We start from the raw sequence: 21,932 nt of genomic DNA on the forward strand, positions 1-21,932 counted from the left end.
ACAGTCAAAAGAATTTCCTTACTTTTTTTTCTTTTGCAGTACCCTTTCCAGCGCAATCACAGAATACAGACTATTTAGAATATCTGCTCAAATTTGCCACTTTGTGTTTCTATCATAATATGAAGAAATTTCAGAGTACAAATTATTATCAAGTAAGAATACCCTATGTCTTATGTCTCTCAATCAACTTAGCCTAAGTTTAAAACATCTTTTTTGTTTAAATTAAACAGATTTTTATTTATTTATTTGACAGATCACAAGTAGGCAGAGCAGCAGGCAGAGAGAGAGGAAGCAGGTTCCCTGCAGAGCAGAGAGCCTGATGCAGGACTCGATCCCAGGACCCTGAGATCATGACCTGAGCCAAAGGCAGAGGCTTAACCCACTGAGCCACCCAGGCACCCAGTTTAAAACATCTTTTAAAGTGGGATCTCTTTTGCCACTTTTTAAATAGCACAATGTTTCAATTCCTGCCCTTGGGATCACTCTCTTTTTACCTTAAATCTACTCAATTTCTCAGATTTGCTGAAACCACAAAACTGGTATAGGGACAAAGACTGCCCCAATCAGCCTGCACCCTTCTTGCTCCCTTTCTAACTACTTTCACTCGCATCTTCACTCTTTGCTGTTTCCCAGTAAAGAATACACTTGTCTTCCTTGAGAACGGGTGCTTGTATTTAGAGTCCCTGGCTTGACTCTTCACTCTCTCTTGAGGATGTAGCGGGGTATGATCCAAGATTACTTTGAGTAGATTACTTTGCTTACTTTTGATCCCTTAGGGCCCAACCCATGACTCAGGTCAGGGTTCCAGCTAGGTTTATCTATTTACTCATGAAAGGAAACATGTAGGTACAAGCTAAGTTCTTTTCTTCTCTTTCAGTTATGTAAGTCCTTGAAGAAGGGCATTTTTGTTTGCCTGAATCCCATGTTATCCTCTGACTTGATTTTGAAGATTTCACTCATGGCTACTTGACTCATCAACTTGCCTGCCAGTGGCATACGTTATATTGACATTCCAGGGTACTAACCAGACAAGAGGAGAAAACAATCTGAGACTTCTAATTACACAGCAGATATCTGCTACATGGTGGTATTTATATGTTGGAAATATGAGTGAATTACATAATGAACTATTGGTTTCTCTTTTCTTATTAAATTTTCCATAAGCCTTGAGACTTTCAAGAGAGAAAAGTACATTTCACAATACAGAGGCTGAGTAAAGAGTGAAAGAAAACTATTGTCCTCTTAAGAAGATAGGATTCAAACACAGAATTCACTGAATTCTAACATTCATATATGCCTAATCAATGAATAGGAAAAGAAAAGCAAAAACTCATTCTCTGAAGGTCAAGTTTCAAAAAGGAGCTAATGCTCACTCAAAAAATATCAATTAAAAAACAATTCTTTTCTGATATTTAAAGATCCTTCCATTGTTTTGGGCTACTCTTCTGTTTTCTTCTGCCAAAACTATGATGAAGCAGCACAAGAACAAATTTTTATAATTACAGATGAAGTCACAAGAAAAAATAGTCTTTATTATTTTTTGTTTTAATTTGACCTCCAGAACAGGAACCCTTTCTTGTTGTTATCTACTAGCACATAAATGTAGTAAAATCATCAATGAATAACATTATAAGCCAGCAGATTAGAATAGCAAGACAAAATTGGCAGAAGCCTTCAACATGCTGATATGATAAAAAATGAGCCTAACAGTTTGAGAGAACAGGGTTGTGGGAGAGCTTATCTAGGAAAAATGATAGAAATGACAGAAAGTAGGCAGGACCCAATTCCACTGCCTGGTAAATACATCTGAGTCAGTATTCTTTTCCTTAATGACTAGTCAACATAAAATTTAGCTTTATTGTAGGTCTTCTGCTGGTCAACACTGTCTGAAACACTGGAAAAATGTTAGTTTAAAGAGAAAATGATCATTTTTATCCTTAACTGATGAAAGTAAAATTGTCATCTCAATGTGTCCCAAATAATTTTCTCATGATTTTATTTTTTAAAAATTATTTATTTATTTTAAGATTTTATTTATTTGACAGAGAGAACACAAGCAAGCAGAGAGACAGGCAGAGAGGGGAAGCAGGCTCCCTGCTGAGCAGAGAGCCCAAAGCGGGGCTCGATCCCAGGATCCCAAGATCATGATGTGAGCCGAAGGCAGAGGCTTAACCCACTGAGCCACCTAGGCGCCCCTCTCATGATTTTAATGAGAAGCAGAAAACCCTTCTGAAATCAGGGAGAAAGAGATCTGAGGTGATGAGTAGATTAGAAAACAATGTCCTGGATGTCATAAAGAAAACAGAATGTATCATCAAATAATAATACAGATAATGTGACAGTTATTACTTATTGAATGTTGTAAGAACCAGGTGCCATATTAAGTGCTTTACACATACTAGCTCACTGCACCCTCACAAAAATCTTTAAGGTAAGTACTGTAATTTTCCCCCATTTTAAAGGCAAAAAGACTAATAAAATTTTCAAACCCAAGCCATCAAAGTCCCAAGCTCTTAGCCACTGCTCTATACTGTTTCAAATAGAACTCTTCCTCTTCATTTTTCTAATAAGTATTTATTGAATCTTTACTATGTATCTTTAACAGGATGATTTGAGGTCTTTTACCCAAGGTCAGGAAAGGAGGATATAAAAATAGTTCTTCCTTCTAAATGAAAAGCTATGATATGACACACAATGGGGGGAAAACTGCTTACTTTCTGAAGATATATCTCTTCAGGGCATGAAAAAAAAAAAAATCTTCCTCACTGATCAAATGAGTCTTTTCCAAGGCTGTAGATATGTTTTAATGGTAGAATGTTGCAGTTTGGTTCTAGTGAAAGTTCTTCTAAATAAAATTTTTGTTAGCCTGTAGGATAACTGGTTAGAAGTGGCAGCAATTTATAAGTTACTTTTTAGCAATATATGAATTTTTTTCCCTTCATCATGATATAGTTACTATTCAGTAAAGCAAACGTCATCTCTGCTCAAAAACCTCAATTCATTACTTCATGACGTATTATCATCTAAGGTCAAGCCAAGGAATGCTATAACCCATCTAGGGGTCAGGCCCCTGGCATGTACTCATTATCAAACAAAAGCTCCCTTTATAGACTATTTAAATCATGTTACCAAAGAAATCCTTTATGGTGGGGGAGTCCAAATCAACTGCTCACTGTAAAACCCTAATAACATGGGCAAGAAAACCTTCAAAGGATAACTTTTTAAAATATAAAGTGGATTACAAATGGAATTCATATTTTAAAGTATTTTTTTTCTTTTAAAGTGAATAAGAAATATTCATATTTCTTATGAGTTAGAGTTCAAATACCCAGGCAAGGAATTATAGTAACCTTGTCTAACTGCTTTTTGTATGGTAGAGAGACACAAATAAAGATACTAAAACTGGCAGGCGGTTAAGTTTGGTTTTATTGTTTGAAAGGGAAAAATAAAAGATAAAGAAACAGAAGGAAATTTATATTTAATTATAATTATATTTAATATGTATAATATATATTATATATAATTATAGGACAACATTTTGTTTTTATTTAATAAATTAGAAAAGAAAATTTTTTTTTCTTGGAAAAAATAAATAAGAAGTTTTCATAGGGGGCGCCTGTGTGGCTCAGTGGGTTAAAGCCTCTGCTTTCGGCTCAGGTCATGATCCCAGCATCCTGGGATCCAGCCCCACATCAGGCTCTCTGCTTGGCAGGGAGCCTGCTTCCCCGTCTCTCTACCTGCCTCTCTGCCTACTTGTGAACTCTCTCTCTGTCAAATAAATAAATAAAATCTTAAAAAAAAAAGTTTTCATAGGAATACTTCTATGAGGCCCACAAAACTGCAAACTGTTATTAGTAAGTACTGTTTCAAGTAAGTTGGTCAAGTTAAACAGATTGCCATCTTTATAAAGGAATACTATTTTAGTGATTAAAAAGAATGAGTGTTTGGGTTCTGATCTGGAACAGTCTCTGAGATACATGGTTAAGTGAAAAATCAAAATATACAGAACTATGTGTAAAGTATGCTGTTATTTGAATTTAAAAAAGAGAGGAAGATCCACTCCCCCAGACTTGCGCATATACAGAATAACTGTAAGGATGCAGGTGAGATCACTAACAGACTGAGTTTTTACTACATACTCTTTCACCAAGTACTTATATCATCTATTTAAGAATTAGAATTCAATACAATTTAAAAAATAATAAAATCGGCCTAAAAGTTCTTTGAAAGGATTTAAGAACACAGGGATAAAATTCAAAGTGTTAACAAAAGTACTTTTCATAAAGATAAGCAAGTAGAATCTTTACAATTATCAAACTGATGGTGTTTTCAGAGGAAATCTTAATAAACATCAAAAAGTAACAAATTCTAAATCCCAGTAAAGACCTCACTATAACTAAAGCAACCACAGGTGGGTAGATTTATTTATTTTAGCTACATGATATATTTAAAGCATTATGCTTAGAGGAAGGGAACCAACATTTACCAAGCACCTACTGCATGTGAAGCATTTTACAGATCTCACTGAATCCTGGTAACAGTCTATTAGTTTGAAATCTTTATCTTTGAGGCTTGGGCAAAATAAGTAATTTTTTTTTCAAAAAAAACTTTGGTATGTAGAGACAGGATAAAAGCCAGGACAGTTTGGCTCCAAAGCCTGTGTTGTTTCCATTATACCAGGCTGGTTTTATTTTATAAAGTCAAATCGAATTGCAGCAGGGAAAGAAAGAGACTAAGTTGTAGAATATTGGGTCCTATTAATAAGAAAATGCACTTCTTATGGTCTTATGGTGAGTGCTTTAGAAATGGCTACCTCCCAAAGGACTCTCATTCCCAAGCGACTTATTGCGAGTGATACCACAATGTCATTTCTCAGGAACCTTGGAATTATTAGATTTGTTCTGTCTAGTTATCCTTGTATCCAATCTGTTGCTAAGTTGTTTTCTCCCTTTGAACTGTCTCTCAGATTTGCCCTTACGGAACATTTTTAGTACTATCACTATGAGTCTACTACCCTAACTTCAGTTTTTTCACTTCCAAAGCATCCTTATTAGATTAAATTTCCTTACATACTGCTTTCATCATATCGACTTTCTACATATGGCCCTACAATGGATCTCTCTGCTTATCTCAGCAAGTGCAAATTCCTCTTACAAGCTTCTTCATAAACTGGTTCCTGTTTACCGATTCAATTTATCTCCTATTTCTCTTCCACACCCACTCTTCAACAGGTCACAGTTTATTATTTTCTGCATACTTCAGCCTCTTTGCTTTTGCTGTTATCCCTGACTGAAATCCTCCCCCAGATTCTATTCATTCTTGATGGTCCATCTTAATATATCACCTCTCTACGGAACTGTCCCTGATAACCTCAAATCTAATTATAGTCAGCATCACAATTTTGACTTAATTAACTATTACCTTGAAACACCTCATAAATGTTTCTTGTGCTTTAGTTTTTTCCCTTCAACAACACTGTAAATTTCTTGCGGCAAGGTTCTGATTATGTTCCTTTTCTTCTAAAATGCTCTGGTAGTTCTCAACATTTTAAGATTAAAGCCCAAAGTCCTTTCAATAGCCATAATCAGGCCCCAGGCTGTCTTTCTGGCTTATCTAAGACCATTCCTCATCTTGTACCCTGCACTAGCTACACAGCACTATTCTCTGTTCCCTTACTTTTCTCCCCTCACATATCCATGCTTGCATTCTCTCTGCCAAGAATTTCCCCTCTTCTCTCTGGCTGGTGCACTTTTACTCTGTTTGGTACCCTCCTCCTTATTTGTCCAGACCCAAATCTACTGTCATTTTCTTCAAGAAGCATCATCCTTAGGGGAAACAGTTGTCCTTCCTCTGTATTTCCATATCCCTTTGTAAATACCTCTAGTATCATAGCACTTACAGCATGGTAATTCCTGGTTTAAATTTCTTTCTTCCCTACTATATAGTGTGAACTCTTTGAGGAAAAAGATGGTATCTTTTTCTTCTTCATACTTCTGGATCCTTATAGCACAATGTACATGTAGCAGGCATTTACATGTTCATGGAATGAAGAGCAGGTGTACAATAATAAAAGACTTAGTGCATTTTAACATATATTGTATCTTTTAAAATCTTCCTCACAACACTGTGAGATAAATATCATTACACCTACTTTACAGATGAAGAAACTGGCTCAGAAATTAAGCCAACAGCTCCAGGTCACAAAGCCAGAAGGTGGCAAGTGGCTAAAATCCAGATGTTCTGATTTTAGTCTCGTATTCTTCCTAATAGATTAGGATGCCCTCCTAAATACCCAGTTAACTGCCTGAAACCTTTGCTATTGCACATTATTCTTCTCCTGTGGTTCCTATATCTATCTTAAATAAAGTTAATCTGTGTTCTTGGCTCAACTTCTTGTTAGATTATAAATTCCATGTTGGTGAAGAAGGATTACTTGCCTTTGTATCTCTTGCTCTGCCTGGCACAGTGCCTTACACATAGTAGGTGCTCATCAAATTGGACTGAATAGATACCTGGAGAGCACTAGAATGGTCATTTTGACAGGCCAGTTCTTGCTCAACTTCTGAAACCTCCAGCAGATTCCGCTCACTGACCAACCGAGACAGCTCTCCAACCACTGTCACATGCTTTGACACAGTCCCAGACATCTTCTTAAACTGTGGGTAATTCTCAACAAAGGCCTGCCATGGGAAAAACAGCAATTGGGGGTTCTGTTATTTCTTGACTGAGGACAGACATGCATGAAGGGAAAAAATAAGGAGGAATTGTTCTGCCCAGACTAAGGCATCTATGACTTTCAATCCCATGGCATTTTGTTTCTGCTTTAAGAGAGAAGAACTGGTACATGTCGTAGACTGACCCTTTAAGTAGTCCAAAGGTTAATGAAGAATGGAAAGAAGTACATGGCTTGTGATGAAGTTTCCACTATACTGTTTCCTAAAGAGAAATAGTATAGAAAATTGTCTCAAACCAAACAAAATGAATCAAGTCAGAAATCAGACTGAGAATATTCCAGAAATGTTGCTTACATGAATAGTTCCAAAGTCTTGCATGTTAGTCATCCATGAACATGTTCAATTTACCTTCATGTCTGCTATTGATTCTAGTTTTTGTTGTTCTTTTGGTTTCTTCTTCTGAAAGTCTTCCATGAGATTCTTTATATTGCTACCAATCTCAGCAAAGTTCAGGTACATATTCTGTGAAAAAGGAAGTTGGAAACACATTTCTATCAATGAGTCTGATTTTCAGGCCATTTAAAAGAAATAGAGAAAAAGAATCCCGAAGGCAGAATCGAAGGGCAAGAAATTCCATTATAATGACCAAATCTGGACATTTGGCCAGGACACTGGTGATGAATACCATTACTATTCTCACAAAGGGCTACAGAAGGGAAGGAAGTAAATAAATTGGGTTCTAATTTTAAAAATACAAAGCTAAATATGTGATTTCTATGAAGAAAAAAAACACTGTTAAAGGGTCGGAATCCAAGTCTTCCAGCTTCTCTTGAGATAGTTTATCTACAGGATGCGTCTATCATCCTTCCACATAAAATCCTAAATCTGTTCTCATTCGAACAAGTCAATACTGGCCTTCTTACATAAAAACAACTAAAAACAATTAAAAAAAATTTTAACCACCTACGTTAGCATAGAATTCATCGTTTTCAGCAGATAGGACCACCTCTCTTAAGTCTTTACTGATCCCCGGCACTCTGGAAAGATCAATCCGATTGTTGTTTATGCCCAGTAGTTCATGGACCATGGCCTGATATGTCCACTAAATGAAGAATTATGACAAAAAATTGGTAACTGACAAAACATGCAAATAGTAAATGTTCAGGAAAACAAAAATGGATAACATTCTTAGCAACTAGTCTTCCTTACACAGAGTTTCTTTATTTAGTTCAACTTTTATTAATATTTTGTGTTCTACTAAGCATTAAGACTCATAATTTGGTTAAACTAAAAGTCAAAATACTTGTAGATTTTACACTTTCAGAAGAAGGGCAACAAGATTAATATTCCTGATAGAAAGAAAACAAATTAGATCTATCATTAGCTTCAGTTTTTGCCTGTGAATTAAGAGTATATTTTTGGCTTCACAGATAGGGCTATATTGGTACTGCAGTTACAAGCTGTACCATTTCCTGTACGCTTCTGTGGTTTTCTGCAGCATGAGAAGTGTGTTCTTGCAGATCTGAGTGGTGCTATATTTATCCTGGGAACACTAATATTATCAGAAACAAACCTTGTGAGTTGATCAAAACACACATATTCGGAAGCTTCGCCTCTGAATCCATTTTATTTCATATTTTTACTTAATATGAATTGTGAAGAAGGATTGGTTTCCTTTTTACAAAATGTGAACATATTTGGTGAAAATGGAATGGGGAAACCCCAAATTTTGCCTCCTCACCATTTATGGAGAATGGGTTCTTTTTAGTCATAAGTCCATTATACAAAACTAAGTATTTTCCAACAAATTAGCTTCTAAATCTAGAATCTAAATGCCAGAAATATTTATATACTTTTACTTCATCTTAAGCACACTAGATTTATTAAGGAAGAACTTAAGGTTATAAGAGAAGGTGCTTCATTTCCTAAAATACTTGCCAAATGAATCCTTAAAAAGGCAAGTTTCAGGGGCACCTGGGTGGCTCACTGGTTAAGTGTCTGACTCTTGGTTTTCGCTCAGTTCATGATCTCATGGGTTGTGAGATCAAGCCCAGAGTAGGGCCCTGGTGCTCAGCGAGGTGTCTGCTTGAGATTCTCTGTCTCGACCCATCTCCCTGCTGTGCACGTGTGCACATGCACTCTCTCTCTCTCAAATAGTAAATAATATCTTCAGAAAAAAGCAAGTTTTGTGGGAGCACACAAAATATGTATAACAAAATATTTATGCTTCCACACAGCATCCTGTTCATGCTTCTACCATTAGTACTTATTCTATTATTAAAATGATCAGTTACTTCTCTCCCCATCATGAGCTCTTTAAGAATAGAGACTGCATCTTTTAATCTTTTACCTCCAATACTTTTTTTTTTTTTTAAGTAGGCTGCACACCCAGCATGAAGCCCAACACAGGGCTTGAGCTCATGACCCTGGGGTCAAGATCTGAGCAGAGATCATGAGTCACTGAATTGACTGAGCCCATTACCTCCAATACTTAACACAATATCTGGCACATAATAGGTCTTCAGTGAAATTGGTTGAATAAATGGTTGTTTTTCTTTTTTTTTAAAGATTTTATTTTATTTATTTATTTGACAGACAGAGATCACAAGTAGGCAGAGAGGCAGGCAGAGAGCGAGAGGAAGGGAAGCAGGCTCCCCAACGAGCAGAGAGCCTGATGTGGGGCTCGATCCCAGGACCCTAAGATCATGACATGAGCTAAAGCCAGAGGCTTAACCCACTGAGCCACCCAGGTGCCCCAATGGTTGTTTTTCTTTAGAAAATAGATTCACAGGCACTCGTTTATCTTTCCACTTTTTTATATTTTCAAAACTTCTTGAGTGAACATATATTACTTTGTATTTTAGGACTATAAGGCTATCCTATTATAGAGAAGCTGCACTCCACAGCTACAGAGTTCTCCTAGCATTAACATGAAGATAAGCTGGGAAGAAACTGAAATATTAACTATGTCTTTCCCTACGAATTCAAAGTCACTATTAATAAAGCCTCTACTTTGTATGAAGTACAATTCTTATACTTGAAGAACAAACACAGTAAGACAGAGTCTGCCTTGAAGGACTGTGTGAAAACAATCAAAGGTACAACATGGTAAATAAAGCAAAAGACATAAGAAAGACAAAGTTCTGCAGTAATTTTATGGAAAAAGAACATGTCTGACTAAAAGAATAAAAGGCTTTAAGGAGATTTTTGAGTGGTTTTAAAGGAGAAGAATATTGATAGGTGAAGATAGGGAGAGAAGATATTCGAAACATTCCAACATTTAGGCATAAGTCACAAAGTGAATAAAATGATGGCCAGAAACCACACAACATATCTGCACAGTAGTGAGCTGTAGGTTAAGGCTGGGCCCATATTGTGAAGGCTCTTGGATGCCAAGTTTAGGAATCTGTATTTAAGCTAGTAGGCAAATGGGAACCAACGAAGATTTTTAAGCCAGGAGTAGTAAGATCAGAACTGTTCTTTAGGAAAAATGATTTAACAGCAGTGTGTCAATGAAATATATTAGAGTAGAAAGAAATTAAAAGAGGGGAATCAAGGCCTGTTTCAGCCATCTTGGAGCCTGTGGAGGTCTGCTGGGAACAGGACTCCTAAAATAATAAATATGTCTGGAAGGCTATGGTATAAGGCCATTTTTGCTGGGTATAAGCAGGATCTCCAGGACCAGAGGGAGCATACAGCTCTTAAAATTGAAGGTGTTCATGCTCAAGATGAAACTAAGTTCTATCTAGGCAAGAGATGTGCTTATGTATACAAAGCAAAGAATAACACAGTGACTCCTGGTGGCAAACTGAGCAAAACCAGAGAAATCTGGAGAAGGTAACTCATAATCATGGAAACAATGGCATGACTCACGTCAAATTCTTAAGCAACCTTCATGCTAAGGTCACTGGACATAGAATCCATACGATGCTATATCCTCAAGGATTTAAACTTATTGAAAAGTAAATAAATAAAAGTGTAGATTTGATCTTGTATAAAAAAATAAAATAAGGGGTGCCTGGGTGGCTCAGTTGGTTAAGCGTCTGCCTTCAGCTCGGGTCATTATCCCAGGGTACTGGAATCGAACCCTGCATCAGGCTTTTTGCTCGGCGGGGAGCCTGCTTCCCTCTCTCCCTCTGCTTGCTGCTCCCCCTGCTTGTGTTCTCTCTCTGTCAAACAAACAAACAAAATCTTTAAAAATAAAATAAAATAAAAATTAAAAGTGAGGAATGGGTAAATGACTATTTCAGTATTCCTTTAAGAGATTAGGGCTACACAAAGGTACTGGTAGTAAGAATGGAAAACTACAGATAGACACTGTAAAAGGAGAAGCTACAGAATCTAGAAGTTGTCTTGACTGGGGTGAAGGTGGTGGCAGGAGGAGACAGGAAAGATGAAGCAGAAGAAAGAACCAAAGATGACTGTGGCTGGAAGAATAGGGATACCAAACCACCAGGAAACACAAGACAAAAAAACCCCACAAAACTGAAAATAAAGAGGCAAGTACATGGACCATTCTGTTTACTCCACATCTGCATTTTGATGAATACCACTTGAAATCATGCTTCTATTATGCTAATAAAGGGTTCTGCACCTGGTTTAGCAACGGGGTGATGGCATCATCACAACGATCTAAAATAAGCAGCAATGGAGGCACCTCAGTCCGCCGGAATTCAAACAGTTCATATTCTTTAGTTATTACTTGCTGTGGATGAGAGAGGAAGATGGTTTGGTCAACCAATTAGTTGGTAATATAAACAGAAATCTTTTTTTTTAATTAACATATAATGTATAATTTGCCCCAGGGGTACAGGTCTGTGATTCATCAGTCTTACACAATTCAGAGCACTCATCATAGCACATACTCTCCCCAATGTCCATCACCCAGCCACCCCCCTCCCACCCCCCTCCACTCCAGCAACCCTCAGTGTGCCTGAGATTAAGAGTCTTTTATGATTTATCTCCCTCTCTGGTTTCATTTTGTTTCATTTTTAACTCTCTTCCCCTACGATCTTTTGCCTTATTTCTCAAATTCTACATATCAGTGAGATTATATGATAACTGTCTTTCTCGGACTAATTTCACTTAGCATAATAATACCTTCTAGTTCCATCCATGCTATTGAAAATGGCAAGATTTCATTTTGATGGCTGCATAATACTCCATTATGTGTATGTATGTATTTTTTATATATATACAATATATACAAATAATATATATATACCATATCTTCTTTATCCATTCATCTGTTTATGGACAACTGGGCTCTTTCCATAGTTTGGCTTTTGTGGGCATCACTGTTATAAACGTTGGGGTGCACATGCCCCTTTAGATCACTACATTTGTATCTTTAGGGTAAATACCCAGTAGTGCAATTGCTGGATCATAGGGTAGCTCTATTTTCAACTTTTTGAGAAAACTCCATAACGAAAACCAGAAAATTAATACATAAAAAACACATTTAACAATAGTTCTTTGCACATTCATAGGCCTTCCGAAAAGGATTCAAAGGCTTAAAAAAGTTTGGTAGCATCTTGTTTAAGAGGTTAGGATTTAAAACTCTACTTTACAAATGGCTTAATTGGATCAAAATAACTATTTAGCTTATTTAGCTTGCAAATGTTTCTTGAGTTAAGTCTAAAAATTTTAGCCCTAGTTTGTTGCTTTTTTAATTACAAAGATCTACCTCTTTGCCAGTAAACCTAACACATCACCTCCTTGGTTGTAGAAAAAATATTGCTATAGTTTCTGAAATATGATAAGGGAATGAATGGTCTTGATGCTTTGGAACTGGGGATAGGGAAAGCCATACCTTAACACATTCTGCAAGTCTCTTTGCTGCCTCTGATGAAAGCTGGTAACGAATCATGGGACATTTCTTCAGAGATAAAAGGAGAGCTGTCAGTCCTTGAGTTGTTCTGGATAGCTGGGCTGGATCCCAATTTCGACCCTTTTTGTTAAAAATGCATATTCAGAGAAAAGATTTGAATTTTTTCTTACAAGTCCAATTACTTGCTGAATTAACTCCCACCTGATAAATAAACTTATTTTTTTATCTTTTTCTTCCATACCTGGCAGCAACCCAAGATATTGAGGGAAAATAAATGTGGATTCACAGCAATATAATCACCATAAAATTCCTGCAAACAAAGCACCAAGATTAGTCAGTTATTTCATAAATTCCAACTGTATCAGACAGTAATATTTTCATATGTGATATGATACTATGTGGTATAATCAAATTTGAGGAAATGCAGGTATAAAAGAGATAAAAAACTGATTAATTAATAACTGTCTAGCAATAGTCAATGTGGGGGAATAAAATAATTATAAAAGGGCAGCAATAATAATAATAATAAATCCTCTAAAAAAAAGCTGTAGAAGTGTGTACACTACATTTCTGGAGACCTGTGTACACTTACCAATTAGTAAAAATAAGACACTGCTACAGGATATACAATGTTACACACAGATGAAAAGGAACTTCATTGTTCAGTCTATTCTTTTTTTTGTACAGTGTATTAACATGAGGGAGAATATGTTTTAAAATAGGTCATTCCTTTTATTATTATTATTATTATTATTATTCATTTATGACTTAGCACATCCTTTTTAAAATCCAAAACTTGTTTATTTGCTGTCCTATTCTATTCTTCTATCATTTATGAGGTGATAAATGTATTCAAGAACACTAAAGCATTAAAGAAGTAAAAGGTAACATGACATGTTCTGATGTGATGTATTATAAAGCATGCAGAATATTTAGGAGTTACCAAGTTTTAACCTAACAACAAAGTCTACTTTTTCCTTCCCAGAGCAAGATAATCACAAACAGAACTTTAACAAACCTCATTCACATCCTTTACTTCCTGTTCTTTTCCAATCAGACATAGCCCTGAAGATGAACATTCTTATAATGTGGTTCAAAAAACTAGCATAGGAAAAAAAAAAAAAGCTAGCACAGAATATACCTGACTCTGTTCCCAACCCTGTGAAACTCTCTCTATCCATTCAGTAGGATCTAGTACCAGTCCAATCCCCTTACTCCCACTGACTCCTTTAATTCTGTTCCCACTCAATTTGATACCTCTTACAAACTTTCTGAGTATAGTTTGGTGCAATGCACATTTATAATGTCTGATCAATAGCCTCCCTTCTTTTGAGACAGCACCTTTCTTATGTTAGATTCAAATCTTTAAAAAGGGCCAATATAAGAGATGTGTTAGAGGACTAATACATTTACCTGAACCTCAGCCACAACTTCCTGTTCATCAGCTTCAGCTAATGACTTCACATCACTCTTGCTGATCACATTACTGAAATCTGAAACAGATATATGAGTTGTGGCTGACTCAAAGGAGATCACTTTTGCTCCAATTAGACATAAAAGAGCCTAATGATTAAGTGAAGTTTGGTATACATTGTGGCATATGTCACAGTCGAACACCTCTGAACTGAAATTAGCACAAATATATTCAAATCCATAAATTCATAATACTTCAAAAAAAGACCACCATGTAGGCATTGGAGGATGCCAGGAAACCAAGTCATTATACTGAAAATAGCAAATAAAGGGAAAGAAGTGAGTTTTTATTCTTTTAAATACAAACTATACCACAGATAACCAAATAGTAGATGAGGAGAAATTTCTCCTTATGGAAATATTCCAGCTAAAAAACAAAGAAGGAATGATCATGACAGAATTAAAACATCTTCATTTTTATCAACCACTAATGGATCAATACCTAGGTATTGAGCATCAACTGATGCTAATATCACAATAAGAGACAATCAGTGAAAGCACACAGCACTGACTATGAAATATTCTTGCCAAGAAGAACTCAAATCTGAATCTAATTAAGCTTCTATATCTAAGTACCAATCTATAGAACTAAAGGGCAGAGGAATATTTTATTTATTTATTTGTGTATTTATTTATAAGATTTATTTATTTAGGGAGAGAGGGAGGACGCACGTGGGAGGGACAGAGGGAGAAGGAGAGAGAATCTGAAGCAGACTTCACACTGAGCACAAAGCCCGATATGGGGCCTGATCCCATGACCCTGAGACTGTGACCTGAGCCGAAACAATTAGTTAAGCCGGCTGCAATTAGTTAAGCCGAGTCAATGCTTAACTAATTGCACCAACCAGGTGACCCAGGAATATTTTAAAATGCAAAGAATATGTTAAACTACCGTATCAGGATGCAATTAGCAAAACCCAGGCTGTGAGATACTATAACAGTACAACGTAGCTTCTTCAATAAATAAATTGCACTGGAGAGAGAGAGAGAGAGATAGAGAGAGAGACAGAAAAAACACCTATAGAAGATTAAAGAAACTTAAACAACGTATCAATTAACAGCAATGTGTGGATCTTATTACGATCATAATTCCAATACAAAAACAGTAAGAAAAAAACAAAACTGTAAGAGAATCTGAAATTTGAACACTGAGTATTTGAAAATAGGAATTATTTTTCATTATTTCAATATGTATAATAATGGATTTTATTTTTTATTAATAATGGTATTTTGTAAAATAAGTCCTTATCTTTTAGAGATGCATACTGAAATATTTAGGGATGAACTCATATGATGCCTTAGATGTCCTTCAAAATAACACTGGTCGGGGAATAGGCAGTAGTATAGCTAAAAGAAGACAGACCATGGGCAAAGCAACTTTTGAAATTGGGTGTTGGGTACACTGGGATTTATTACACTATTTGTATACATTTGAAGAAGTCCATAAGAGGGTTTTTTTTTTTAAATAAAGGAAGGGAAGAACCTATTAAACAACATATTTAGTAGACATAGAAATACAAAAATGAAATTATAAAAAAGTTATATGAGCAGAAGGCCAATTTAGTGTTGATATAAATTGTGTTGAAAGTTTGTAATGAATGTAATCACTACATATAAACTCATTTAGTTTATTTTAATCAAATAAAATTGTGAAATTGATTGCTTTACCCAAGTCCCAAGAGCCTGTTTTTCCTAGGCTTTAGTGCTACTTTAATATATATCATTTTTTTCTTCTACTTCACAGATTCACAGTGCAAATCAAACAACCTTTAGAACCAGAAGAAAAGACATCGTGTTACTGGTTACTAATTTCAACTGCTGCCTCAAAGAAGTAGACTTTCATCTCATGACCTGCTCAATTTTAAACTGAGAGACTCAGCACAAGAAGTGATTCCATTATATGTCTACTTAAATTCGACAGCACAGGGAATCTCTCATATATTCATATGTGTGCGTACACACACACATACGCACACATCTCTAAGTAGAAGTTTCTACACTTTCCTAAGTATCTAGCTTGTGACTATCTAAAAATACTCTAATGACTACACACTTATTAGAAAGGCTAAAATAAAAAATAAGTGCAATACCAAATGCTCATAAGGATACAAAGAAACTGGATCACCTGTACATTGCTAGTGGAAAGTAAAATGGTATGGTCACTCTAGAAAACATTTAGCAGCTTCTTAAAACACTAAACATGGAACTACCATATGACCCAGCAACTGCTCTCTTGCTCTCCTGGACATTATGTACTACAAAGAAATGAAGACTCATACTCACACAAAAACCTATACACAAATGTTTATACCAGCTTTATCTGTAGTAGCCAAACCTGAAAACAACTCAGATATCCTCCAATGGGTAGCTAAACAAATTTTGGTATAACTACATATAACCATGGAATACCACTCAGTTATAAAAGGGAATGAACTATTGATATATGTCACAACCTCGATGAAACTCAAGAATGCTGAGTGAAAAAAGCCAATCCCAACAGGTTATATACTATATAATTCCATTTATGTAACATTCTTGAAATGACAAAATTATAGAAATAGAGAACAGAGTAGTGGTTGCTAGGGGCTCATAATGGGGTTGGGTGGGAGGGAAGTGCATCTGGCATAAAAGGGCAATATGAGAGATCTTTATGGAGATGGAAATGTTTTGTATCCTAATTGTATCAATGTCAATATCCTGGATGTGGTATTGTACTATAGTTATGTGAGATGCTACAGTGGGGGAAATGGGTTTAAGAATAAATGGGATCTCTGTATTATTTCTTACAACTATATGTGAATCTACAATTGCCTCAAATAAAAAGTTAAATTATAAAACTAAGCCTGTGACTATTAGCCAAAAGAAAAACAACAATAACACCACTAGGGTGGCAGAAAATAATTAAATTGCCAATTTTTACCTCTTGAGGTTGTTGTAAGGGCTGAATGAAATAATTATATGAGAAAGTTCTTTATAAAATACTGTCTTATCACAAATGTTAATTTTTGGTACTATCATTTAATTGTAGCATATAGTGTAGAAAGTAAGTACATTTTAGAGTATAATCTAAACCCTAAAACTCCAAAGCCTTCAAGTAAGCTTTAAAATTTTGCAATGTCCTACATACTGAGAGTTAAGGTTTATCCCTGGTTTTGGAAATGGCACCAAATAAATTAGACTTACTCATCCATGAAGATCAATAATGACATCTAGAGGAGAATGGATGTAACTTCCAAAGCAGAATGTGTTACATCGAAAAAAAAAATCATGTAAAATGTACAGTAACCACAAACCTAATTTATTTCCAGGACTCTGTCTTCCCCCCATTCCCTCCCAAAAGTTATGTACATAAGAGATATTTACTGGATGACTTGTACTTTTAAGTATTACATAAAGTAGCAAAGAGAAGTGGAATGTTTTCATCTGGTATGATGTAAAGTAAATCTCTGCTTTTCCAACAAACTCAAGCATATCCTCCTCCATATAAAGAAATCAGCTTCTATGCCTCAGTTCATAAAAGTATAAAACAGGAATAAGTATACACTTTTTGCTTTGTTTTCTTTTTGCAGAGGTTGGGATGTGAAATTTGGCTACTTGTAATTTTGACTCATAAAGAATACTGATAGGCAAAGTAAAACTTAAAAAGTAATTTTTACCTAATCAGTCAATGACGAAGAAAATCCCACTTAGCTCTCTAAAACAGAATATTGGTTGGTTACAGGACTTTTAATACTTGGAAAGGATATAAAAAAATCAGGCTCGTATAGTGACTGATTCAGTTACTTTATTAATGATATGAAGTGTCCAACAGAACAAATTAGCTAGGATACAGTTACATGATGGAATAAGTGAAATAATATACTTACAAATAAAATATATACTGTATTTTGGTCTCCGGAGCTCTTGAATCAGATAACCCACATTCTCCTAGAAAGGAAAAAATAAATAAACAAATAATATGTGAGAATTGTTTAACTGAAAAAATAATATTGTTCATTGATTTATTTAAGTATTTACTGAGAATCTACTGAGTGCTGAAGTCTAGATTTCAAGTGTATGTTGCAGGGCTAAGGGCTGGAAGTGAAAAAGAGTTATGTTAAATAATGATCTGGAATCATCTATAATATTAATGAGCTGCACCATTGTGGCCAAATTAAGATTTAAAAGTATTAAAAATACAAATGTTGAAGTATAACATAAAACTAATAATAATTCTGCATATTTGCCTCAGGCCACTTATAATAAATTATAAATTATAAATTATGTCTATAAATTATTCATCTAATCAAAATTCTTAGATAGAATATCAAAACGAGGGGCGCCTGGGTGGCTCAGTGGGTTAAGCTGCTGCCTTCGGCTCAGGTCTCGATCTCATGGGTCATGAGATCAAGCCTGGTGTCAGGCTCTACACTCAGCGAGGAGTCTGCCTGGGATTCTTTTTCTCCCTCTCCCTTTGCCCCTTCCCCTGACACTTTCTCTCTTTCTCGCAAATAAAATAAATATATCTTAAAAAAAGGTAAAATATGAAATTTAGAAGTAAAAATAAGTTGATTTTTATATGGCCAAAACATAAGAATTCCAATTACACAAGATCATAATGCAGGTTTTATCTATTTTTGATACTATTAACACAGTTAAATTTCAACATGAATTTGGTCCCTAGTCTAAACATGATATGCAATACAGTTTTGAATATTTAAAAAATCATACATTTCCTTAAAGAACTAAAAGTAATATAAGAAATGCACATTGCCTATTAATGCCTATTAAATGGGAAAAGTTTTTGAAAACTCATTTAGATTTAAAAATACATTAAAATGAACTTTACAACATAATATTAAAGAAAAGTCATTTTTATTTCTTTAGTATTTATTTATTTATTTATTTGACACAGAGAAAAAGAGCACAAAACGGGGGCCTGCTCCTTGCTGAGCAGGGAGCCTAATGCAGGACGCGATCCCAGGACCCTGGGATCACGACCTGAGCTAAAGGCAGCTGCTTAACCGACTGAGCCACTCAGGCACCCCAAAGAAAAGTCATTTTTAAGAACACATTTTTAGTAGGGCACCTGGGTGGCTCAGTTGGTTAAGTGTCTACCTTTGGCTCAGGTTATGATCCCAGGGGCCAGGGGCCTGGGATCGAGCCCTGCATTGGGCTCCCTGCTCAGCAGGGAGCCTTCTCCCTCTCTGTGCCTCACCCTGCTTCTGCTTGTGTTCTCTCTCAAATAAACAAATAAAATCTTAAGAAAACCTGACATTTTTATTTTCAGAGAGTGTGTCTATCTATCTATATATGTATAAAGAGGTTCTCTAATGAAAAATCTTAGGAAATGATGGACCAGATGATCTCTAAGATCCCTCTCAGCACCAAAATTTCATGAGCTACAAATGTGAAACAACTGGAAATGACTATAACACAGTATTAATATATTCATTAATTTAGGAACTATTTATCAAGGTCCACCATGTAGCAGGCACTGGAGACATAATAGTGTGGAAAAAAAACCCAAAACCAACCAGATAACATCTTTATTCTCATGGAACTTACTGCTGGTAGGTGAGACAAATATTGATCAAACCATATACAATTTCAAAAGCAAAAGGGAGAAGAAGATGGTGCTGTAAGTGCTAACAAGAGGAGGGTTTGACTTGGTCAGCAAAACCAGGGAAGATCTGCTAGAGGAAGTAAAGAAGTTCCAAGCAGAGGGAAAAGCCTGTGCAAAGGTCCTGTGGCATGATGGAATAAAGTGAACTGAAAGATTAATGTGGCCAAGACCAAAAGGGGCAATGGTTTGAAATGAGGCTGTAGGAATGACAGGAACCAGACCACACAGAACCATAATTAAAGAGTTTTGCCTTTAGCATAAAAACAACAAGTCATTCAAGGATTTCAAGTGGGGGTGTCATGACATGACATGACATTTGTATTTCAGAAAGTACATAATATACAAGCATGGTAAAAGAGTGCACTGGAGTTAAAGATCATGTATGTAAAGAGAATATACAAAATAAGATTGAAATACTATAGGAGTTTTATAGGAGGACTCAACCTAGATTTAGAAGATGATGGATGAAAATGGACAGAAGGCTAAAGAACCTTTAATTAGGGGAAGAGAACAAATAGAGAAGAGGAACGAGCATATAGAGGGATGATAAAAAGGCCTAGTTGGCAAGAGTGGAGGTGCAGAGATTGGACACAGGAGGCTGGATACATAAGGGCAGGGCAAACCAGCTAAAGCAGGGATCTGAGCGCTGGGCTACTAAATATTGATTTAATCATGGAAGTAAAATTGAGCCATTATATGTATCTTCCTGTGCATACACGTGAATAAAATGATACAGACTCAAGATATTGGTGTAGGTACATTAAGTATATAAGATTAAGTGGCAATGGTGTTCAGTGTGATGGTTATGGAGGTTAATCCAGAAATTAAGTGAAGTGGGTCTCTGCTAGGATAGTTAGTGGTCTAGGAAGTAGCTGGGAACCCAAAAGGCATCTTGGAGGAAAAACTGATTTTAAGGAGTAAACTGAGATGTGGAAAGCAGGAGAGTCAAGGTTATAACTCTGATGAACCAGGTTAATTATGATGCCACAAATGATAATACAAATTTATTTTGCTTTCTTAATGCTTTCATATCAGGGTGCTCTGTGTTTGCCTGGGCAAATGACAGCTCAGTACCTTGGTAGGACGAAGAAAACAAATTGCTTTCAGGTGTTTCATGACCTCTCGATTTTGAGAATCAATGCGTTCAAAAAGGTACACTTCCTTCTGAAGAATCTCTGATTGTGTGTATACCATACTCACTATGCCAGTCTGTAAAGAAGAAGAATTAACTAATCATTATGCTAGTCAAAATAATATAAACAAGCAGCAACACCTAAGACTTAATTTTTTTTCCATTAATACTTGGCTGGATAAGGCAAATACTAACATGTAGTAACATTTACTGAACATCCAAAACATGTAGGTAATGTACCAGAATGAAAAACATGTTCTCTCTCAACACAGACAATCCATAAATTTAAAAAAAAATTTTTTTCCCATCACCTTAGAGTGTGATTTTTTTTTTTTAAATAATTCTGTGACCAACAAGTAATAACCTGTCATCTCAGCTTGAACACTAACAGCTTTGTTTTAAAAACAGAACGCTGACTGGAAATAAAAGTCTTCCAAGTGTCCTGTCTCACATATTATTTCTTGGCAGAGACATTTAGGAAAGGACTTCTGATTCCAATAAATTGTTCCGGATAGATGAAGAAATCTCTGGTGGTAGTTACAGCTATTTACACTTCAAACCTACTAGACAAGCTTTATTACCACCTTTTAGTTCCACACAGAACTGACCCTCGCTTCAAAACCTTTAAACACTAAATCCTACAGCGGAGTGGGAGTAGCTGTTATGAGAGAAAGCTCCCTCACAAACAAATACTGAGCAAAAGCAAACTCACCGTCTCTTTATCCATGAGAAGTACTTTCATACCCGGTCCGCTGTCCTCTATCATTTTGGAAACGTACTGCTTCACAGCAAAAACCACGTTCATGGTGGCGAACTGACAGGCTAACCCTACAGTCCTTCCCGCCCCCTTTTTTCTTGATAAATTAACCCCCGGCCTTTTTGGCCGGGTCTCGGCTGCTTCCTCCCCGCCGGGCCTTGGCTTCCGGAAGTCCGGGCAGCTACTACGATGCTGGGAGTTGTAGTTCCGCTGCGCTAGGCGGTTGAGGGGGCCTCCCGCCTGAATGGAAAAATCCAGCTGAGACCCCCCTCTGGGTCGCCGCTCTCGGAAGTGATTCTCTCCCTACCTCCAGCCTGGAGCTGTTTGAAGCCTGGACCCAGACCACGGCGGGTCTTGAGTCCGGGGTGCCCCGGCTGCCCCGGCTGCCCCCCGGAAGTCTCTCCTGCTGGCTTGGAGAGAGGGTAGCCTCTCGCGTCGTGGAGGAACTTGGAGTAAAGCAG

General features: G+C 36.3%; 1 protein-coding gene and 1 pseudogene across 3 annotated transcripts in view; one reads left to right on the forward strand and one right to left on the reverse strand.

Moving 5' to 3' along the window:
- The window catches only part of VPS45 (vacuolar protein sorting 45 homolog), a 68,892-nt gene extending 47,174 nt beyond the window's left edge, over positions 1 to 21,718 (reverse strand). The window contains exons 1-10 of one of the 3 annotated variants that reach the window (XM_047723726.1): positions 21,427 to 21,705; positions 20,657 to 20,791; positions 17,844 to 17,904; positions 13,918 to 13,997; positions 12,746 to 12,814; positions 12,487 to 12,624; positions 11,269 to 11,379; positions 7,642 to 7,776; positions 7,083 to 7,196; positions 6,513 to 6,680 (exon numbers count right to left, since the gene is read on the reverse strand). In XM_047723726.1, coding sequence (XP_047579682.1) covers positions 6,513 to 6,680; positions 7,083 to 7,196; positions 7,642 to 7,776; positions 11,269 to 11,379; positions 12,487 to 12,624; positions 12,746 to 12,814; positions 13,918 to 13,997; positions 17,844 to 17,904; positions 20,657 to 20,791; positions 21,427 to 21,519 — 1,104 coding nt within the window. In that variant the 5' untranslated portion in view covers positions 21,520 to 21,705. Of the gene's footprint in view, positions 1 to 6,512; positions 6,681 to 7,082; positions 7,197 to 7,641; positions 7,777 to 11,268; positions 11,380 to 12,486; positions 12,625 to 12,745; positions 12,815 to 13,917; positions 13,998 to 17,843; positions 17,905 to 20,656; positions 20,792 to 21,426 lie in introns of all 3 variants that reach the window. The other 2 variants (XM_047723727.1, XM_047723728.1) reach the window with 2 other exon arrangements.
- On the forward strand, positions 10,297 to 10,646 carry LOC125096786 (60S ribosomal protein L35a-like; annotated as a pseudogene).
- Positions 21,719 to 21,932: the final 214 nt, after the last annotated feature.

This window comes from Lutra lutra, chromosome 4, assembly GCF_902655055.1.
Source record: "Lutra lutra chromosome 4, mLutLut1.2, whole genome shotgun sequence".
NCBI classification, from domain to species: domain Eukaryota; kingdom Metazoa; phylum Chordata; class Mammalia; order Carnivora; family Mustelidae; genus Lutra; species Lutra lutra.